Here is a 24032-nt window from a genome sequence, read left to right as displayed (position 1 = left end):
CGTATATCGGCAATAACACGACGAATGTTGTCTTCCAAATGGTAAAAGGTTTGTGGCTTATCCGCATAGACCAATGAATTTACATAGCCCCACATAAAGTAGTCTAGCGGTGTTAAATCACAAGATCTTGGAAGCCAATTCACAGGTCCAAAACGTGAAATTAGGCGGTCACCAAACGTGTCTTTCAATAAATCGATTGTGGCACGAGCTTTGTGACATGTTGCGCCTTCTTGTTGGAACCACAGCTCCTGATGGACATCATGGTTGTTCAATTCAGGAATGAAAAAGTTAGTAATCATGGCTCTATACCGATCACCATTGACTGTAACGTTCTGGCCATCATCGTTTTTGAAGAAGTACGGACCAATGATTCCACCAGCCCATAAAACGCACCAAACAGTCAGTTTTTCTGGATGTAACGGTGTTTCGACATACAATTGAGGATAAGCTTCACTCCAAATGCGGCAGTTTTGTTTGTTGACGTAGCCATTCAACTAGAAGTGCGCTTCATAAAATGGACGTAGTGCGCGATACGTATTCCGCACAGAACCATTATTTTCGAAATAAAATTGCACTATTTGCAAGCGTTGTTCAGGCGTGAGTCTATTCATGATGAATTGCCAAACCAAACTGAGAATAAATCATTTGACAGCTGTTAAATCGGTCGCCATCTTGAACAGTAATGCCAACTTAAAGTTATATACCTCGAAAAAAAACACCCTATATAATTTATTATTGGTTGGGCTGCGTTTTGTTATTTATTGAACAGGCGATGGTTTGGAGATGTTGTTTTCAAGAATCAAAGATGAAATATGAAAATGCGACCAGCAAGCTGGGTCGAATTGCCACCCCTTAAATAGAGGCGCCTGCAACGGTGGCTTCACTGTTTCACTCCTAACGCCGGGCCTGATAGATACGATTAAGATGTTTAAAACACTAGTAAGAGTAAGTGCTCACTTACTCTTGAAAAAAGTTGGCTATTTTTGAAGGGACCAGCCTTCATAGTTTCTAATGAAATTGCTTCCTTTTCAATTGATTTCAGCATCGTGTCTTATGGCGCTCACGCCGTTTTTCATTCAATTACGATTTGGTGCCCCGGTAAAATGACCGGCGGCAGCCCTAATTGACCTTCCAGTGCGTGGTGCATCTTTAACATCGAAATTACCGGAACGGAATCGAAGAAACCCAAATTGCTTGTGATTGGCTATTACAGTATCACGTCCAAAAACACTATTTACATTTTCAGCCGCCTGACTGGTATTTTTGTCTCAATCTAAGAAAAACTATAAAATTTAGCGTATTTCCTTTTTGCTAGTGTCCATCTTTGTGGCGCGCTCAAACTTAACTGAGTCAACTCATCACAAAACTGCCAGAATGTTTTTGTAGTGCGAAATCTCATCTTTCTAACGCCATATAGTGAAACCCGATCGGACTTGTACAACGCGAGATACAGATAACTAAAGCTATCTATTGGAAAAATAACGAATTCCTTTTTACTACACCTATTAAATAAAAACATATGATCAAATATTAAAAATTGTATAACATTCTAGTTTCCTTTTTTTTGACTAGCGTATTTTTGTATAATATTTTCAACATTATTCAGACTGCTGTAAATTATTCTATGTATATGTATTCACCCATGTGAGTGCGCACGCATATTTTTCGATTTTTCAGGATACATTTTTACATTTATAAGGTCCGCAGGTCCGCGAGGGGGGGCCATGGCCCCCATGCCCCCCCCCCCCCATATCCCCCCCTGTCTCAAACGAAATCTAATCACTGAATACACCAGTATTTTAGACATCTTAGGTACGAGGAAGATTCATCCTAATGAACAGTTCAACATAAACTAATAAACATTTCAACTTTCGAACAAGCAAAATATAACAGAAGACAATTAATTGAAAATCTCCTGAAGAAACCTCAAACTTATCATCTTTATAATACGCTCAATAATACGTATGATCGGCTATCTATTCGTGGTTAGTTGCAAAATTATCTGATCGATGAAAAAAATATCTTTATTGTTAGTCTACATTATAATATTAAATTTATAATGAATGTTCAGCGAATAAGAATAACTCTTCATTTGCCATCTGTACTATAACATTGGTACCAAATATTAGTTATGAAATTTTGGCATAGGTGGCGAACCAGCGAAGAAGTAATCTTTATTATTAGTCTATAAGCGCGTTCGGTTATTACCTCGGACCGCTCGGACTTGTCTGTTTATTACATCCAGATTGAGGGGAACACACATCTGGAGCGTTCGGCAAAGATATCTGAGCAATCCTTAGAACATTAATAATTATAATTATCTATATTCTAAGGAGCAATCAGATGTCAATCTTTTTCGTCGGAGTGTCGGACGTTTTCGACCTAGCAAAACGATTTTATCCACAGAGTTTACCTTTGTCTATGGATTATTGGATTTTATCTGTCTTTGATGTTTGTTCATTTATAAAAATTAACATTTCGTCGTAGTTTGTATTGAAAAATTTCAATATCTAACTTGTTATACTTCTATAATTGGATTTTAAATAAAATTATGGGTATGGAATGCAGATAGGAAATGAATAGGCAGTGTGTATATTTTTGGAATGAGATATTTGGTGGTGACTTTGGACAATATCATTAGTAAGACTTTGGGGACAGATAATTTTTTCGTGTAATTATATAAAGCGTTGTGCATGTTCAGTTTATTCAGGAGAGCGATGGACATTCAAGCTAGGGATATGAAGAAAAAGGCCAAGCTTTTAAAAAAGCTGACCATGTTTACAATATATGAAGTGGACTGGTTTCATTACTTCTAAATAAATGAGACAGACTTCAGTGAATTTTCCACCTTATTATATCGAAATTATGTAATGGATGAAGCAGAAGAAATTTACTCCTTCAAGGGTATCGACTGGGACATCAGTGTCCCAGAAGTATTTTATGAATGTCCTGTTCGGCAATAAATATACCCAGCATGGAATCAATTGGGAATATAAAGCCAGATCAGTGTATTCAAGGTACTATATCTATATTTGTGTCAGCTAATAGTTTATTATCATACGAAAGTTTCAGAGAAAAAAATACCATATTCAGGAAAAGGACTCGAAGTTTGTCAGTTGGACCCGAGGCTTGTTGCTTTTCTGAATGGTGTTATTCTCAAGAATGGGGAGTCAGTGAAATTATTGGAAATCAAATGTCTATTCATTGGTAAGTTTCCAGTAAGTTATAGAGATTATTTATATAATTGTTTATAATTTCAGGTCAAATTATTTCTGCTGAAAATACTGAGCACCATTGCCAATATTTGAGAAGAGGAAAAGCCAGCTAATTTGAAAGAATGAATAAACATTATGCTAGAGTCTGATTAAGTATGGCAACTATGAATTTGAAAAATTACGACTCTATAGTGTTCTCATCTGGTGATAAGACGCTCAAAACTGTTAGTGAGCCATTTGATGAAGAATTCACAAAAAATAATTCTTAAAACTTGTAATGATTTATTTTAAAAATATGCTTTACACTTTGTGTAGCATGAAAGTTTAAATTTTTCAATTAGAAAGATATTTTTCCAAGCCTTTTAATTGTGCTGTAATAAGACCATCCAGAATAAAAAAAGTTCCGAATCATACATGTCTGAAGTTGTACATGTTATAACTTCCAGATTATTGAAATATTTGAGTCCAGTTGTTATTAGTAAGAGAGTAAAGGATTTGCTTTTGGATCATACAATATACAGGTTGAGTGATTTACTTAGGAATCATTTTTGTAAATATTATTTGATAATTTGTAACTATACAAACATATTTATTTTTTCATTACAATGACTATTAATACTATTCATTTATAGTTTAAGATTTTTTGATTGACAAGCCATGTAAACTTTTGATGGCGTATGTTTTTATGGATATCTTGTGTGCAAATAAATTATTATTATTATCAAATACTGCTGTTGGGACATAGAATAGAATAGAATAATGTTTATTTTCCCAAAACAAAATTAACAAAAAAAGTTCTATACAATCAGTAAATATAGTATAAACCTATTAAAAATAAACATGCTGTACTTCATTGTTTCATGCTTCACATGTTATATTTTTTGTAGTGTGTTATTGTCATTAAGACACAAGATTAAGTTAGAACGAAGTTGTCAATAAAAAATCGTCACAAAAAGTCACCTTCCAAGTATTTATTTTATATAATTAGAAAGCAACTCAACAACTGCATTGATTTTACATATCATTTATTTATCCTATGGCAGTAAGTTATCCCATCACACATTCCCTTGGCACCATAGTTCATTAAATTACTGATGAAAATAAAAAGATATCATCTTCCAAATCACTTGGATCAATTTGACATGAAAATTTAACCAATTCCTTTTTTTCTTCTTAAACTTCCATTGAAACATTTCTAAGTATATATAAAACCGCTTGCACATATACGTCAAACTTTAAACGTAAAATCACAGCCCAAACGGGACCATCTAGAGCAAAAATGACAAGAATAAGACCCCCCTCAAAATCGTCTGGAGATCCCGGGAAAAATCCCAAACCTTCGATTCTCCCCGCGGTTTTCGAGTATACGGGGTGTTTCGGATCATTTTGACATTTCAAGTCCCATATATCTGTGGACAATTTGGCTGTCAGTGTCATGTTAATAATAAATATTCCATCGATATATGAAAGTTCTTGAAAAAGTTTGCAGTTTCCAAAATTGTTATTCAATATTTAAATAAATGCCGACAGATAAAATGCAAAGTCTACGGCGAATCAAAAATTCGATAGATATTTGTCAAAATTTGGAAATGAACATTTATATCATCGAATGCATTTTCCTCAATTCAGGTTTGTTTGAAGGGTTTGTATTATTTGGAATTAATTGGATGAATGTTACTTTATTTCAGGAATTTTTCGTTTATTTTCCACAATCTATAAAACTACATTTCCTTTCGTGAGAATTTGAATTTATTGCGACAGAAGATGGAACTACCAAAGAGAACAGAAGCTTCATTCATCAATTCAGTCTTGGATTGGAGTAAAAGTTATGCTACTATGAAACAGTATTAAACAGATAGAAAGACTCCTTATGGATAATTCACAATTGGCTTTATTACTGGAAAAAAAAGAGCCAAGTTAGTCAGATAACAGTCAAAAGTTTCCATGAGTTTTTTGAATATCTAAAATATACACTTTTACGACAGAGGAGTGCAAAAATATAAGTGACCCCGTTTTTGAAGAATTTGAGTGCAGTGCTGTTGAATTTATAATGAATAAGTCAACTCTTTCATACTAATAATTTCAACTATATATACCCTGTTATATTATATTCCGCTCAACTGAAACATGTATTAATAAGCCTTGGAAATTAGAGACTCTCAAACTTATCACCTGATTTCTCAAAAAGGTTTCACCAAGATAAGATATTGTAGGTAATTGCTTATGAGGTAACATAGGCCATGGGTATTTGAAAGGCAAGTCTATTCATTATGTCTCTTTTTAGTTGGTTTATTATAGCTATACTGAATATTTCTAAAAATAACATTCACTTTAGATGTGAATTAATAACATTCACTTTAGATGTGAATTAATTAAATTTGGACTTATGCATCATATCATATATGACTATGAAATTGAGAAAGACATATTTTTCTAAATTCCATTATAAGTCTTTCGAATAGTACTTTGAAGATATTGATTTCAATGACGTATGGAATATATCAGTTGAAATACTAGTCAAAATGTTACGACAGAAATAAATTTTGAAGGATCATTCAGTATATGAAGAATTTAACATGGCAGTCACTTTCGAAATTGGTATCAATTTTCCAGCAATTCAATGAAGGTATAAAATACTTTAAAAAGCAACTATTTATTGAAAATTTCCATGTCATGAATGAATGATCAAATTTGTATAAAAATGTTGATACCTACCTATTTGTTCACTAAAGTTTCCAATCTTTTAATCGTTATAGGAATAGGTGCTATATGGCCATTTCAAAAATGCTATCCTACTGATTTATTCATTGCTTTTCATTTTGGTAAGAATTAAATTATTCATTGATTCAGATCCAAAGTTAACATTTGAAAAAATCAAGTCAATGTAGTTATTGACCCATATGGGTCAATAGTATTGGCCGATACAATTTTAGTACCGATTTCAAATACTCAGTTCCTTTTGACTGAAGTAAAAATTGAACAATTATCTTTGTATCTTGAAATGAATTTTGCACTTTTCCAGTGTTCAACAATGAGATCATTATTAAATTGACTCAAGAAATTAACAGAGTATGCTATATCAGGACTAGTTAATACTGCTGAAGATATTAATAAACCTATTAATTTCTTATATGGTTCATCATTACAACTCTCTTTTGTTGAATCAAAATTCAATTTAGTTTTCACATGTTCACAATCAGACATGTTGAATTATTGCAATACATATTTGAAGAATATAATCGATAGCTTTACTACCTTTTCCATAATTTCTAGTAATATTCATCCCTAATCATTTTTTAGCTTCCCCTAATTTCTTTATCATAAAATTTTCTATCAGAAAATTCATTCAGAATTAACATTAGTTAAAACAAAAAAGTCATCCATGTACAATGCAACAATAGTAAGCCAGTTATTTTTTTATTTATGTAAATACTATGATCAATTGTTGATCTTTTGAAACTTTTATCTATCAAAATTTTATTTACTATATAGGACATAAATTGCCCTGTTTAATTCACTTCTGAGTAAAACCCAGAGCCACAAGTCTCGTTCTATAACATAGCATCAATACAATCTTCAGATACTAAAAAACTCCTTAGTTCGTCAGGAATTTCCAATAGGTCCTTCAAATTGTTCAATTATATTGTATTTCTTCACAAAATATGGAATAGAAGAATAATTTGCTGCTCAACTGAAAAATGTATTGATAAACCTTGGAAATGAGGGACTTCTTATAACCTGATTTCTCAGATATGGGTATCCGAAAGGTAGATCTATTATTCATTCTGCCTCTTTTCAGTTTGTTTATTACAGCTATACTGAATATTCCTAAAACAACATTTCACTGTAGGTCTTTTCATAGATCTTATCGAATGATTATGTAAATTCAATATTTGTCAAAACTGAAAATAAACATTGAATGCAGTTTCTTTATTTCAGGTAGTATTTCTATTGACTGATAACTCTCACATTTTGATTATGCATTTTTCCCAAATTTTTTAAATAAGAAAGAAATTGCCATTTCTAGAGAAATGAGAATTTCAGATTTCAAAATGTCTCATTTCTCCAAAAATGACTAATTACTACTTCAAATATATACACCCTATATAATAGTTGATCAAATATTGTGTATTTCTTTACAAATTAGTTAATAATTTGAAGCTTTAATCTCAATTTTCAGACTTGAATTGGTCCAACATCTCTAGATATTTCTAATTGATATTCCACAAATAAAAATCCTGTATAATTATCCATCCAAATCCTGTATAATAATCCATCTTCTGAAAAGAAAAACAGGTGAATGTTTACTATATAAAATTAATTTTGATAATGATTCAAAAGTGATGAAATTTTGCTTACTTACTAATTTTGGGTATTAGATCACGAATCCGGTGACATAAATTCCTCAATCCTGCTGGTTTTTTTTTAAAATTTGTAAAATTGGCTTGATGAAGGTAAGGTTATCCACATTAATAGCTAGTTTTCTTGTATTTTATCAACTGATTCTCGTTAGAAATGATTAATTAATCACATTTCAAGCTTTTCCCTAAAAAAAATGGCTTTTTCTCGTCAAAAACTACTATTTTATTCATTGTTTACATCCGGTGGCGGCAATTATGTTCAATACGTAACGTCTGTCAAATGCCAAATAATCTGCAACGTTGCCAGTATGCCCAGATCTTCTTGATGGGATCGGTCTTTACTTGGTAGAAATTCATATTAATAAATTGTTTGAGATTATGACGTATTATAAAACTGTATGGAAACTCATAACATGACAAGTCTCCAGGGTGGCCACTTTTTTAATGGGATTGTATTGGTAACTTTTAAACCATAAGAGTTAGAAAGTCGGTCAAATGGAAAAAAAGTTGCATGCATAGAAGCATTATTATTGAGATATAAGAAAAGTAAATTATGTCATTTTGATTTTTTTTTTCCCACTTTATTTCAAATATCATCAAAAAATGTCACAGGAATTTTTTATTCGACAGTAAATTATCCTCAATTTGACGTAATCAGATTTCGTTTCCAACGTTTCGTACTCTCTGGGACACCCTCAACCTCAATTTTTTCAATACGGACCTGCATATTTTATGACATTTTTCGAAATAACTTTTAACGCTGAATTCAACGATATATCATTCAAAGTAGATTTTCAGGTGATTTTGACCCTTATCCAATTTTCTTTGGGTCGGATCTGTATTACCTTTATTCAGTTTAATTGGCAACATGCAATATGCAATAAATGTCGATAAGAAAGTCAACTTACCCATCTTGAACTAAATGGAACATATTAGAATCAAAGCAAGAAACCAGTATACTCTGGTTTCTTGGTTCTTCTTTTATAATAATCATTTAAATATTTCAATTCATAATAATTGAACGAAAGTATCATTTAACGAAAGAAAAATCAGATGATTATTCGAAAGTAAATGAAAATTAATGAAGTAAGTGTTTGAAATGTCCACCATTTTGTAAAATAGGTACACTTTACGGTTCTGGAACCCATACTTCTTATACATTTGCTTGTTTGGTCTCCTTGAATACCTTTCGAAACATTCTCAATTTTTTCGCGAGGTATCACTATTGTTGTATTTGTCATTTGTTCCGTTGAAACAAATTACAGAATCGAACTTTATTTTGAGATCATTACGATATAATTTGTGCAAGGCTTGGTATTCAAATTTGAAATCATTGTATTCGCGTCTGTTGACTATTTTATTAACAGCAGTTTTTGAAAAATTCCATTCACTGGCCACAGTTCTCGATTTTTTTCTGGGTTCGATTGAATTTGGGTCAGAACATTGATATCGTTAATAAACTTATTTTTTCTTACATACACACCATTAAATTTGGATGAGGGTCAAAATCATCTGAAAATCAACTTTGAATGACATTGTGTGATATATCGTTGAATTCAGCGTTAAAAGTTATTTCGAAAAATGTCATAAAATATGCAGGTCCGTATTGAAAAAAATGAGGTTGAGGGTGTCCCAGAGAGTTCGAAACGCTGGATACGAAATCTGAATACGTCAAATTGAGGATAATTTACTGTCGAATAAAAAATTCATGTAACATTTTTTGATAATATTTTAAATAAAGTGGGAAAAAAAGAAAAATCAAAATGACATAATTTACTTTTTTTATGATATCTCAATAACCGGCCCTGATAATCTCGATTTGTTTGAACTGCTTTATAATGCTTCTATGCATGCAATTTTTTCTCCATTTGACCGACCTTCTAACTCTTATGGCTTAAAAGCTACCAATACAAACCCATTAAAAAAGTGGCCACCCTGTAGACTTGTCTTGTTTGGTTTCCGAAATAGTTATTTAGTAATCTTCCATTCAACTCTTTCTTAGTACCTATCCTCTCAATTAATTTTTACTTTAATCTTTAATAACAGTAATTAATGATTTTTCAATACTTTCAATCGGTTTGTCAATCAGAAATGCTTGACTGTGTAGAAATAGAGTATAAAGTTCTAATAAAGAGTCAAAAAAAAATCGGTTACAGCTTTTAAGGCCTTTTTTTCAGCTAAGAAATTTTTTTTCAATGGCACCCATAGCTTCAGCAAGCGTTCAATAGCTAGAACTAGTGAAAGCCATCGAATTCTAGAATAAGAAAGAACATTGCTGTAAGTTGTTTCTGCATACTCACGAAAACCTTTCATCGTTCGACCCTTACAAAAAATATCGAAAAATATTTGAAAATTTTAAGACCAATAGAATGCACAGAAATTAAAATCATATCGGCGGAAGTGGAAGCAGTATTGTGAAGTCTATGCGCTGGACAACCGATAGTTTCATTATCGAATTAAAAAAAAACTCGCCTTTATTTTACTTCGAAGTAAGTACCGCACTGACAGCGAAAATATTTTATATGGAAATATTAAGGTACTCTAAGGATTCAATATAAAATAAAGTGATTGCATAAGACTATTTTTTTGAACAATTTTAATAATTTTATTTTCAATCCTTCGGTTTCTGAAAAATAATGTTTGAGCAACGGAAACAGCATTTCAGATTTATGATTACTGGAATCCGTTGAGATTCCATGAAAACAAATTTTGTCTCACCTACACTATATAAGGAAATATGAATCTCATAACGGTCAAATTACTGACCGGGACAATTGAATAACTAACCGGGACACGGGGACTCAATGGTCCAAACCGGGACATGTCCCGGCGTACCGGGACGTATGGCAGCTAATCGTGAATAACTTTATGATGCAGATACAAATCGACTAACATGTCGATGGCGTTATGTTCACAAATACCTAAACTTATTGTGTGACATCTACGTTATATTTATTTCTACTACCACTTACCGATACAGCCATCTATTGCAAAACGGCGCGCCGTTGCCGCGGCGGAAGCAAAGTTGTACGCCTTATATAAATATTCATATGAATATCTAAATATAAATATTTTTGAGAGGTTAGGCTTGATATCGGTGTAATATGGGATTTGGTCCCATAGAAAAACTCGAAGCCCAAAATGGCGAACCCCCTCAAAATTTAAGGCTAGGACCGCCCTTGATTTGTCGTCATGAAAAGTTAGGATTTGCATTAAATATTTTCATGTGAGCAAGGGCGAAACGGTATATTCTAGGAAAAAAATCATATAGAATTCCAACCTAGAACCAGCATAGTATACCGAGTGAATCGTCTGAAATCAGCTAACGATACAAGGTTTCGGAAAAAAAGCTTTTATTTTCTAGCCGGATACCCAGTGAAGGATCTACCGGCATAGTGACGGGGTCCAAGGGGCGGAGCCCCTTCGGCGAGCAGAGCGAGTTTGTCTTCATAAAACGAATGGAGATTTTAAAAGTGATTCCTCCTTGGAAATATACTTTCTACTAGATCAGACCATTTTTCTTTTATATCTTTTCATTTTTGTAGAGGAATTAGGTATCCGTTTTTTATACTTCTGAAATGAGTAGAATGAGATTAGATAAACGTAACATAATTTAAACTAACCTCTACAAATCTTTGGGTTAAATGAAGTTCTCTCATGACCATTATTCCTCACGTTTCACACAAAATGAGCACTGCATATTTTATGGAATACTTTAGGTTGCCATTTCTCTCAAAGTATGATCAGCACTACAATAAGTTTTAGATGAGAGACATTTGCTATCATTTCTCAAATATTCTTATCAAACTCTTCTCGCACTAATAATCCATATCTTTCCTTTTTTCTCGAGCTACTTTTTCTTATTGTAATATGAATTGTGGCAACCAATTACATATCAATGAATTTGTGGATTTCTTGCAGTAAATAATTAATAATATTAAAGTCCATACCTTCAGAATTTTTCCGTATTTTTCAATATTGAAAACAAAATCAATTCAAAACTTCTTAGTATAGTTAAAAAAAGCATAAATTTCTAACGCCTCTTCAGCAGGCAAGTAAAAGTGTATATTATGAATATTGATTATGTTTTACTAATGATTTCATTTCATTTAGCCACGAAGGGCGCCACTTGCATATATCAAAGAACTGACATAACAGCTGAAGCTCAGGATGCTCTGTACTAAGATGCATCTTACTCTGTACCGTTCGTTTATTACAGATAAATCTGTAAAATCCGACATATCTGTGGTCACGTGACTAAAAAATCCGTCCGCTCTCGGATGCTATTGCCGAACGCGCTTACTGAGAAAAACATTGACCTTTTCGTCCTTTTCTAATTACGAAAGAATTTTCATAAATAAATCACACTCTAAACTATTTTTGAGCACCAATTGATTATTTCGAAATAAATCAAAATATGTTACGCCACTGCCATAGACGCCGGTCAGACAAGGAGCTGCGAATGTTGGCATCAAAACAAATTCTTCAGTTACAAGCATAGACCTAATATCAAATTAGGTGATATCAATAATAATAATATAATAATGTAATGATATTAGGTTTATGGTTACATGGCGATTTCCATTCCTCTTATTAATGTTCTAAGGTCTATGGTCTATGCTCACAATCGACCTACATGTATTGAAGGAATCTATAGGCAAACCATTTCGTTAAATATTAACGATAGATGGCAGGCCCTGCGAAATCATATTGCAAATATTGTTAAATCAATATTAGGCATTTGTTGTAAACCAGAAAGAGCCAATCAAATGTTTTCTTTTACTTGAGCGCATGGAAAATATCCAATTTTTTGAGTTTTTTTAATAAAATATGGTTTTATGAACTAGAGGATTCCAACCCATAAGCTTTATTCAAATTGCTTAAGCATTCCACCTAGTACCGACCGCTAAGCGGATTTTAAATCACTCTAAATTTGAACCGAAGAAAAAAGATCTTAGAATAGAATGTAGATAAATTATTGTTCTAAGATTCGGATTAACGGTGATAAGTGGAGCTTAGGAAAATTGTCAGATTTGACAGAAAACGTCTACTAAGAGTTAAGGTATGAACAGATAGACGCGGGAAAGAAACTTTTGCGGGATGGAAATTAACGGCGTTAAGTAGTAAAACTTCTTCCGAGAAATTGTCACTTTCAGATTCATACTAATAATCGTGTCTCATTATTTTCGCATAGGTGTGCATGCTTGCTAGGTTGTTCTCCTATTTGGATTGTATATAGTTTCATACGAACTTCAGATTCTCGAAAAGCTTAAAATTCATGAAATAATCTTACCTTCCATGACTACACCTATAAATTACAATAATTTAAAATTGAAAACCCTCAACCTCTCTAGGAATTTATTGTACACCTGTATTCTCTGAATGAAATCATACTCAAAATATTCAGATATAGTTTTCAGTTCGGCTTTAAATCAGATTCAGTGCAGAAATCGAGGTATTCAAACATTTTAAACTTATTGAATCAAAACAACTTCCCTTTTATCTAGGTGCCCACAAAATTCCCACCCAGATGTTAGACCTACTTCAGGTCATTAATAGAAATGTCTGTTTTACAACAACCCCCGAGCTTCAATACAAAGAATACCGAAGTCCAATATGCGTATGTGAATCCAAGGTATATATTATCCAAATGCAGTATTTAGCAGTGTCTGGCATCGGGGCTGCGTTTCAATATGCGCCCTGGCTTAAGGACGTGTAAAGCAATTTAGTTCAACCATGCGAAAATAAAACCTTGAGACTTACATATATTGATCTGACAACACAAAAAGCAATCAGAAAATTTTAATATATAACTGAAAACAAAAATAGTCCTTGTTTTTTTTTTATTAGAATAACATACAATTTCCTACTCTCAAAACTTAGTTCTAAAAATCTGTAGTATAAAATAAATAATATTTACAACACAAAGGTTTTCATGACTAACTTCAGCAAAAATTTTATGTCAGAAAGATGTTCCAGTATAATACAAAAGATATAACATTTTTAACAGATTTTAATAACATATTTATAACAATATGTGACTTGTAGAAAACAATTCTATAATTAAAAAAAAAAATGCAAACGTCATTTATTCCAATTTGAAAAAGAAAAAACATGCAGTTGAGTCAAAAGTATCTTTCGGATACAAAAAGGTAAAACCTAAAAATGATAAATTAATAAAGTAATGTCCTAAGGCACATGAAAAAATCATAGGCAAAATCCTAAGCGTTACTCAATTAAATCCTTGTTCCTATTTTTGGTCTGTTTCAATTGATGGAACTTCTACCATACTAAATTCCCTAGGCAAGATTTTAGACACACCATGATATTTTGGTGACTTGTACTTTTCTTGAATTGCTTTCTGTGTCATATTTGGTGCTTTTCTGTGAATATCATCTAAAAAGGTTATGCACTTGGTCAATTGTTCAAGTTTGAAACCGGTCCCGTCTACAAACTCTTCTGACCAAACATCTTTTCCAAGAGTATACTGAGCCAATGCAATAGAGGATGCACCAAGAACAGATGGGAGAAACTCTAGGAAAGGTTCAGCCTCCAAAAGTCCTAATTCGCATATGTACTGAAAATTAGAGACAACTTTAGTAATACATTATTTAAAATAATAATATAGTAGTTTCACTAAATATACCGAAAAATGTATACATGAATCTTTTGAGGCTTTACAAAACTTCTATCGATATTTTACATGGCAGAAAAATGCTAAATTGAACTCAATACAGCTTTACAATTGGATAAGAGGTAATATGAAAATGTGAAACAGATATTTCACATTTGAATAACCTATTTGATTGATCTTTCAATTCCTCTCAAACTTTTTGGTGGCATTTGCTGGGCACATAAAAGTAGATGTTTTGTTTCAATAAAAGAAGTAGAATCCATATAATCCGTCAAAACATTGAGTCATCATCACTTTGAATTATAAACCAGCAAATACCATACAGTGTGGCATAATGAATGAATAATATGGTACCCGTGGATAAAGGACATTAGGACGGTTCAGAAAATTTTTTTTTTTCAAACATACAATAGCAACGTCATATTTTGACTGACAAGATCCTCAAAAAGTTCTACTTTTCCTCTGCTGGAAGGAAAAATGTTGTGTAGCAATGATAACTATCAACTATTATACTTCATGTCTGTCAAAATTAGTTTAGTATGACAAAAGGACCTAGGCAAATTTTCTATGGATCAATTAATCAATAAATATTTAGCAGTCTTTAATATGAATTTCATTTCAAGTTGGATCTACAGATTTTTATGAATTTTAACATTTTAAAAAAAAGTAATATATTTCATTCGGAGAAGTGACTTTACATGGCTCGTCATGAAAAGTAACACTTTTTTGTATTTAATAATATACTTTCATAATTTTTTTTTATTTTGTTATATTGAGGTGGGGTGAAGACTGCGCCTCACAGATTTTTCATTTGTTTATGTTTTATGTATGTTTTGATTTGATTTCCATAAATTTAGTGATTTTTTTGGGATATTAGACATTTTCGTAAATTCCAAAGAATTACACAATTTACCACTACTTTTGGTGGCAGGACTCCAATTGAAGGAATTTTAGATAGTATTCATTCCAAATTGACATCAACATAAGTTAGGATATTTACACCCTAACTCAATCATTAACGAACGAGTTGACATTTTTCATAGTGTCAAATAGTATATTATGGTTTTACATACCACATTAGAATTGCTACTGAAATAAAATCTGAATCATTACTCACCATAGCTAAATCAATAACTTTGGATTCATCACCTTTAACCAATATTGACATCATTTTAATGAATGAACAAGGTGAAGGTGTTGTTAGATCAAACTGCAACACTTTCAGAATCAAATGTTCCATTCTTATGAGTTGCCTTCTTGTGTAAGTATCATCAGTGATGTATACAAATTCAGTAATATCAGGTGGGTATACTTCTTCGTATTTCCTAAAATTCAAAGGAGAAATTTAATAAAAAGACTACTAGTACTAGAGGTTAAACAAGAATATCAAAAGAAAATTGGCCTACCCTAACATGATGATAAAAATAAACAATGAAAACTATTCCAATATTAATAGCATTCTTTTGAACTAATCTAAAACTTCAAAGTAATCCGAGATTACTTCAACTCATCTAATCAACTCTACAACCTCGTGAGCTAGGTTGATTCGTATAACATGAGTTGCCAGAAGGAAAGTAGGCGAACTAATCTCGAACTATAGAATGTATTCTCATCAAAAACTTACGCAGCAATGTACATGGCAGCAGTTCCAACAAGCTGTAATTTTGACCTAACTACAGACATGTAACTGAGGAACCTATCAATGAAATATATGGCTAAATACAATGTTTCAGTATGCAACCTATACTCCTCTGCAACTTCTACCAGCCAATCAACAAGAATGGTCCTCATATTATGACTGATGTCTGGTTGCTTCTTCATGTATCCAGGTTTTGGTCTGTTCTTACGCTGTGGAATAAGAAAAATTAATGAAAGATACTGAGATATATAGACATGCAGATGCAGCTACTCATTTCTATACACAAATCACTAATGAAAAGCTGGTGGTCTTTTGTTCATTTCTATTCCAGCAAAAAACAGTAAAACGTACTTAACTTTAACGACGGGTTTCATAAAACTTTGACTGATCAACTAGTTGATAGTAGTTTGAAATCTATGGATGTGTCAAAAATGAACTGCAATTGAACACAGAAATTATTTTATCAAGAAAATAATCACGTTGAGAATTTTATGAAACCCGCCATAAGAATTCTGAAAAATTGGATACAAAACAGATTTAAATATTCAAAATAAAAAAAAACTTTCACAGTAATCTTGCCAAATCTACAAGTGACCTTGAGAGATCATCTAGCGTTCGTAGCTACGTTGCCAGCTTGAAAAATTATTTAGGTGTTTTAAGAATGTAGTAGAATTAGGACAGAAAGTCAATTTTCTGCGACCAACGGTTATTAAAATCTAACAGATTGACCTTATAATAATAACTTAAATTCACAGATTACTGTTTTTGTTAATATATTGAATGAATAAACTATGTGCACAATCTAGCAAAAAAAAATAAATAAATAACTACCTCAATAAACCTCATATACTGGTATATATCGGTCTGATATTCTACAACTTCTGCTTCATCAGGCTTGTCCGTTACATTAAAACTAACATCAGAGTAGGTTTCATCCAATTTAGGAGACCTTTGAGGCAGGCGCAAATCAGATAAAGAGTAAGCTTTCTTCTCCTCCTTAACTTCTTCCACTTTCAGAGGAACTTCCTCAATTACTACAACTTCATTCATTTTTTCATCTAATGGCTTCTGATCTGTTGATTCCTGATCTGGACTATCTTCATACACTTTGAAAGCTTGAAACTGTGCAACGGGAAGAAAAAAATTACGACGATTTTGCTGTGGTTGTTGTGGAACTGCATAGGTGTTAGATAAAACATTATCACGTCTTACTCCAAATACCTAAAAGACGATAGACATTATCGTTTTTAAATTTAAGATATTACAAAATTAACATACCGGCTTTTGTGCTCCTTTATCAACTTTCTCTCCAACTTTATTGCCGTCTAATAATCCCAAAACTGACCGTTGTTTTTGGGTGGCCATAGTATCTTGTTTGTGAGAAAATTGAATACGATTCTCTTTATCTTGACTAATTTTGAAAGTGGCCATTGGTTCTGTTCGAGAAAGGTTAAAATTTATTCACAAGTTTAATGTGCTTAAAATGGCGGAAAATCAAACCGAAGAAGTAAAAACAGTACGAACTCCCTAAATATCCATCCCCAACAAATAACGAGTAACGACAAAATCTAAAAGCTGAATGGCGGTTAATTTCATTGACATTTAAAGAACATAGATTAATGTTTTTAAATTGAGTATAGAATTTTTTGACGTATTCTAGACAAACCGTATACATTTATTATTCAGTTCATAATTAAATTGAGAATTTTATTCAATCAAGTGATTTCATAGTATTATATGGAAATACCATTTCATGGAAATAAAGTAGTTAATATTAAAATTATTATCATTATATGAGAAGATGCCATTGAATCAAATCAAGAATGAAGAAATATTTTCTATGATCTTACAGTTTTCCCGCGTAAATTAAATAACTGGAGGGAAATGTGAAAAAAGGCATATTTAATATATTTTCCTTCATTTTTTTTATTTGGATATTATCATAAACATTGAAAAAATGCAAATCGAAAAGTAAGTACTTAACTTTAATTCATAATATTCATTCTAATATTTCACTTACTTATTAATCTTTGAAGCTTGTGACGAACTAACCTATTAAAAATTTTACATTGAGAAGTATAATTTTTTTTTTTTCGAAAATTCAAGTGTTCTGAAAAATGTGTGTTGAAAACATCGAAAACACTCATTTGATCAATAAGCAGCAAAGTATCAAATAACTTTAATATCATGTCAGTTGATTGGGATTCTAAAACTCAAATGAGGGTCTTTTTTAAGATATACTCCACAATTGATCATCTTATGGTCAGTTCACCTTCATTCCTAATTTTCAATGTCAGAATAATTATTTACCTTGTATCTTATGATCCATACTAGCAAAAAAATAAATAACTACCTATTGATAATGATTTTTCTTCAGAAATTATATTAATGGTAACGAAAATAAAATTAAAAATGGATTCCATAAAATTGAAGACCACGAGGAATATCAGTATCTCAATCATATTAAAAATATTCTTAATAAGGGAGTAAAAAAAAGTGATCGAACCGGTGTTGGTACCTTATCAATATTTGGGGCACAAATGAGGTATACACTTAATGAAAGCTTTCCATTACTGACTACTAAAAGAGTTTTTTGGAGAGCAGTGGTAGAGGAACTCTTATGGTTTATAAGAGGAAGCACAAATGCATTAAAATTAAGAGAAAAAAATGTTAATATATGGGATGCCAACAGTACCAGAGAGTATTTAGACTCCATTGGTCTCCCTCATAGAGTGGAAGGAGACTTAGGACCTGTTTATGGTTTCCAGTGGAGACATTTTGGCGCAGAATATAAAGACATGTATTCAGATTACACAGGACAAGGTATTGATCAACTGATGAAAATAATAGAAACCTTAAGAAGCAATCCAAATGATCGTAGAATGATAATGTGTTCTTGGAACCCAATTGACCTACCTAAAATGGCTTTGCCACCTTGTCATTGCCTCGTCCAGTTCTATGTAGCCAATGGAGAATTGTCCTGTTTATTATATCAAAGATCTGCAGATATGGGCCTTGGCGTACCTTTCAACATTGCTAGTTACGCACTTCTTACCAATATAATAGCCCACATAACAGATTTGAAAGTGAGTATTTGGGGTTGTTTGTGGTTTATTTGATTGAATGAAGAGAATATTTTCAGCCTGGAGAATTCATACATTCAATGGGGGATAGCCATGTTTACTTAAATCACATAGAAGCTCTTAAAGTTCAACTACAAAGAGAACCAAGGCCTTTTCCTACATTAAAAATTAAGAGGAAAGTGGAAAAAATTGAAGACTTCACTTTTGATGATTTCGAACTAATAAATTACAAACCTCACCCAAAAATTAACATGGTAATGGCTGTTTGAAGGGACAACTATTAATTTTATATTATAATATTTTATAGTAGTGTAACTGTAATTGACTGTTCATCAATGAAAGAAAAAAATCTTTAGTTTAAGGTTTTATTGATGTATTTACACTTATTTTTATATTAAATCACTAAGATCTGCACCTTTGTTTATTTGGCCCGTGGTTATTTTCAATTTATTATGAAAATCCATAGATGTACCTACAGTCTTAATCTCTTTCAATCTGTTTTGTGGCAGTTCTCTCTTATATAATTTATTGGCAACAAAGGACAACAGTACCATTTCAACAATCATTAAAGTGTTATGTATCACTGAAAATTCAATGAATTAAAACAAATATATTGCAATCTTCACTCCTAATGAAGGGTGCATCAGTAAGTAAAATTTCCTTTTTTTTTTCATTTTCGTGTGAATTTGGTACTGTGCGCTCCCCCTTGAATAAATCCCTTATCACGATTTTCTTTTCTTGAGTTAATCAAGTAGAAGTATTTAGAAAAAGTTTGTAGACTAGGAAAAGGGCAAATTTGAAATTTACGATTTCAATGACTCTGATAGAGATACTGATGAAGATATTGTTTCGGATTTCGTAACTAAGCGGTCATTGAATTTGACGATACAAAGGAGATCGGGGTCGAATATACAGGTGTCCCGGAAGTAACTGTACATACCCTTATCAGAGGTAGAGTAGGGCTAGGTTAGTACGGATTGACGAAAAAAAAATAATTTCTGTCTTTCCTTGGAAAGCTTCATGGGGATTTTCATATTCATGGAAATAATGAAATCAACATAAGAACCAAACTCGTCGGTGGAATTTATAGAAATTTGGGATGTTATTGACACATGCCGAGATTGAGTCAGAGAGATATCAGTTACTTCAATATTCCAGGACAGGACTCATTATTCCTCATTTAAAGTGTTCAGGTTAGAAATATTACTTTGTATTTCGAATTTGAAATCATTGTTTAGTATTCTCGAAAAGAGCATAAATTTCTGCTTTAATATGCGGTATCACTTAAAGTTGTCACATCTAACATTCTTTTTTTATGAATTTTTGAAATTGGACAAAGATCGAAAAATTGATCTATTCAGAATAGAGCTAGGTATCTCGTGAAAATTGTGAATTATTATAAAATCTTCTCAAAACACAGTGAACGTCTATGAGATGGTAAGAATATGCTAATATATGAAATAATTCATTGACAGCAATAAAAAAAAAACGAGAAAAATATGCTCAAACACGAATTATGAATTCCTCGAACATATTTTGTGGTTATTTTCTATGCTGACAACTGAAATTTGGAATAGTTATCAGTTATTGGTTGATGATTCATATATTGCTATAAAATTTACGAATTATCCAAATTACCAATCTGACAAATAGAACATTTGCTGATATTGTTTCTGTTAGGAGTTGAAAATCTAATATATTTATTATCTGTTCAACATTTTCGAAGATAAAATATTTTTTATAAATGAAATTAATTTTCTCTAATTCTGTGGTTATTCCGTTCATTCTTCCACATCTTGTAGAACAAAATCGTGCGAGAATATATCAGAAAAGTACAGTTTTCATGGTTATATTTTATTATTCTATGTTGGTACTCCGAACTTTCCGCCACGGCTTTATCTGTCAATTCATCAATTTGCCTTAAAGAAATCAGTTCTGCCAACCAACATTTTTCAATGCAAAAATCGCTAAAATATATTCATGGAAATATTTCATTAATTTCAATGAAAATGCAATGAATTAGAGAAAATAATGTATAATACTCGTACAGAAGGCTCATTCTACCACTCGTTCATTCCAAAACTCGCCACTTCGTGGCTCGTTTTTGAATTTTGAACTCGTGGAAGAATATCAATGCCTTCTGCACTTGTATTATAAATAACTATTACGACATTCAGACAATTTTTCAATTCTGAAAAAAGTACCTCCGAACTTGAACTCAAACTAGTTATTCGGAGGTTACGGGTTCGAGTCCCGCTCGGGGAGGTTCTTTTTTCAGAATTGAAAAATTGTCTGAATGCCGTGAAATTAATTCCATTTATGAACATACAGACGTTAAACGATTATTCACGTATTCTTAATAAATATTGAGCCTGTCTATGTATCCTTTTCAATACTGAAATGAATATTCTTCTAATTTTAATATAATTCCAAGTATCAAGAAATCATTTCCAATCATCCGAAATCTTCATGATTTCCGAAATCGATGTTTCTTTTTGACGGAGTGATTACCCCTTCGTGTTATGCCAATCATCTTCGATTTTGAAACAGTCATAACTGACCGTCATAGTGCAATAAGTTTCGTAAATCGTTTGGACAAAAAGTCATCCATATGGTTCACCGATGGATCGAAATCAGAGAGAGGTTCTGGCATTGGGGTATATGGACCTAAACTGAGGATCTCTAAAGCCCTGGGAAGTGAGCCGAGATACTGGATGTTTATTTATGCGCTCAGTGGTGGGATTCTGTAACGGCAAAGCGAAGCGAAAACGTGACGAAACGACAGTTTTGCTCGGTTCGGTATTCTGTAAAGGGATTCGGCAATAGTCGTGTTTGCCGAAGCAAAGAACGACCTCATGACGATAACGAAACATTTTAGGTTTCGTTGTCATTACGAAAAGTCCGACGACGTTTTTGATTGGTTTACTTTTACCACGTGACCAAGTCTTAAGCGTCTTATTATGACACTTGAATGATTTCGATTTCGAGGTTATAATTTTGAATGTTTTGCTTCACAATATCACAATTCTTAATATTAAGTTAAGTTCCTTTTTAATTTCGAAATATCTTCAAGTGCTTTTCTCTGTTGAACGAGGTTCCAGTCAGATTTTCTTCGAGTGCTTAACATTTGTTTTTTGTGATCATTAAGAATAGCATCAAGCTCTGAAGGTAAATTTTAAGCAATATATTTTGTGAACACTACAATCAATAGCATAACAATTGCTGTTATACTCTGGTTATACATTATTTCTTATTTGAATTTGCAGAATGGATTCAGAGAAAAGAGCAAAAACCAATCCGCTGCAGTGGTCAACATTTCTGGATTTCGCGGAAGTTAATCCAGAAATATTAACGAAAAAATTTCAAGGAATTAATGGCAGGAAGACATATGAAGAAAAATGGGCTGAAATAGTGACTACATTGAATAGTATGAATTAATTGAGTGATATCCTTTTCTGTTCAAAAAGGAATGCTCTTCTTCTGATGGCTTCAAGATTTTTATGTGTGTACAGTTGACTGCTCCAATTATTCCTGGTATTCCACATTTTTCAAAAAAATTCCCTTTATTTTGGGTCTTCTCAGAATCATTAGGGAATTTAATTCTTCCTTGGAATACATGGTTAATCAATTTAGTCACTTCACTAACACAACGACTGACCATGGGTTGACTTACTGCTAGCAAATATTCTTGTCCAATACCGCGTTGGTAATTTCCACTGGCAAAAAATCTCAGAGTTATCAATATTCGCTGTTCAAATGGCGTTCTCGTGTTCCTCCAATAATTATTCATAAATGGTTTCAATTCATCGAATAGAACGTGAACTAAATGTTTCGACAAACGGAAAACGTCTATGAATCTCTCATCCGTTAAGTTAAATGGATCACTTCTGTCTCGAAGAAATCTATTCTCCTCTCTTGTAAGAGTTAGACGAACTCTTCTTGAAATTTCCTCGTCGATGATCTGAATCATTGAAAACATGATGCATATTTCTTTATACCTATACACACTATTAGTTGACTCCCCGAACTTATTTTGTAGTATGGGTAGGTTTTGTAACTGGAAAAAGAATGAAGGTTTTAAATTATAATCCACTGAACGAGTTTCCATTTCGAATTTCTTCCAGTGCTCAAATAAGACTTTTTGTAATACTCAATATTTGCATTCAGGTGCTGTATTCAATTAGCTAATTCATTCTTAATGAAAAACTAAACAGTTTAAAATGGTATGAAACTCTTTGTTAACTAACTTCCAATGAGAGTCATAAATCAAAATATAATTTCTGACAATACTCAAGTTAAATACTGTGTATTATTCAAAGGACATTACAGCTAGAGTCCATAAAAGGGACTCTTATCTCATTGCACTTATTAGGGATTATCTCAGGTACCTCATAGGTCAAAACCTGCAGAATCCTACAGTAGCTTAAATATCTACTTATTTGCAACGTTGCCAATGTTCCTTCGTGTAAAGTCGGTAAGCTCCGACAACGAAACTAAAAGCGTAAAGATAACGAAACGATAACGAAAAAGACGCTTACAGGGGTAGGATTCTGTAACTTTCGTTATCATAGCAAACGAAAGCGATAACGTTACGAAGCGAAGCTAAGCGAATCGAATGCGGTATTCTGTAAGCGTCTTTTTCGTTATCGTTTCGTTATCTTTACGCTTTTAGTTTCGTTGTCGGAGCTTACCGACTTTACACGAAGGAACATTGGCAACGTTGCAAATAAGTAGATATTTAAGCTACTGTAGGATTCTGCAGGTTTTGACCTATGAGGTACCTGAGATAATCCCTAATAAGTGCAATGAGATAAGAGTCCCTTTTATGGACTCTAGCTGTAATGTCCTTTGAATAATACACAGTATTTAACTTGAGTATTGTCAGAAATTATATTTTGATTTATGACTCTCATTGGAAGTTAGTTAACAAAGAGTTTCATACCATTTTAAACTGTTTAGTTTTTCATTAAGAATGAATTAGCTAATTGAATACAGCACCTGAATGCAAATATTGAGTATTACAAAAAGTCTTATTTGAGCACTGGAAGAAATTCGAAATGGAAACTCGTTCAGTGGATTATAATTTAAAACCTTCATTCT

The 24032-nt window shown here is 32.4% G+C and overlaps 3 protein-coding genes across 6 annotated transcripts in view; 1 reads left to right on the top strand and 2 right to left on the bottom strand.

Annotated features, from left to right (window-relative positions):
* Positions 1–13404: 13404 nt before the first annotated feature.
* Positions 13405–17449, bottom strand: LOC123684970 (cyclin-A2). Its single transcript, XM_045624507.1, has 5 exons — positions 17128–17449; positions 16681–17070; positions 15835–16058; positions 15328–15535; positions 13405–14153 (listed from the first exon to the last, which is right to left on the bottom strand). Exons 1-5 carry the CDS (start codon positions 17278–17280, stop codon positions 13827–13829), a joined length of 1302 nt encoding a protein of 433 aa, XP_045480463.1. The 5' UTR covers positions 17281–17449; the 3' UTR covers positions 13405–13826.
* A 221-nt stretch (positions 17450–17670) lies between these two features.
* On the top strand, positions 17671–19344 carry LOC123684972 (thymidylate synthase-like). 3 transcript variants are annotated; one of them, XM_045624510.1, is made up of 3 exons: positions 17671–17820; positions 18227–18935; positions 18992–19344. In XM_045624510.1, exons 1-3 carry the CDS (start codon positions 17807–17809, stop codon positions 19199–19201), a joined length of 933 nt encoding a protein of 310 aa, XP_045480466.1. In that variant the 5' UTR covers positions 17671–17806; the 3' UTR covers positions 19202–19344. The 3 variants fall into 3 exon arrangements, with proteins under 3 accessions (XP_045480466.1, XP_045480465.1, XP_045480467.1); XM_045624509.1 differs by lacking the exon at positions 17671–17820 and adding an exon at positions 17918–18148 and having other exon boundaries at positions 18223–18935; XM_045624511.1 differs by lacking the exon at positions 17671–17820 and adding an exon at positions 17920–18111.
* LOC123684973 (organic solute transporter alpha-like protein) overlaps positions 19284–24032 on the bottom strand; it is a 28446-nt gene continuing 23697 nt past the window's right edge. For both annotated transcript variants that reach the window (XM_045624513.1, XM_045624512.1), the window contains exon 6: positions 19284–19515. In XM_045624513.1, coding sequence (XP_045480469.1) covers positions 19322–19515 — 194 coding nt within the window. In that variant the 3' untranslated portion in view covers positions 19284–19321. The remainder of the gene's footprint in view (positions 19516–24032) is intronic.

Source organism: Harmonia axyridis, chromosome 7 (assembly GCF_914767665.1).
Source record: "Harmonia axyridis chromosome 7, icHarAxyr1.1, whole genome shotgun sequence".
NCBI lineage: Eukaryota > Metazoa > Arthropoda > Insecta > Coleoptera > Coccinellidae > Harmonia > Harmonia axyridis.
Note: the sequence above shows the minus strand (reverse complement) of the source record. Positions and strands in the feature narration are given on the sequence as shown.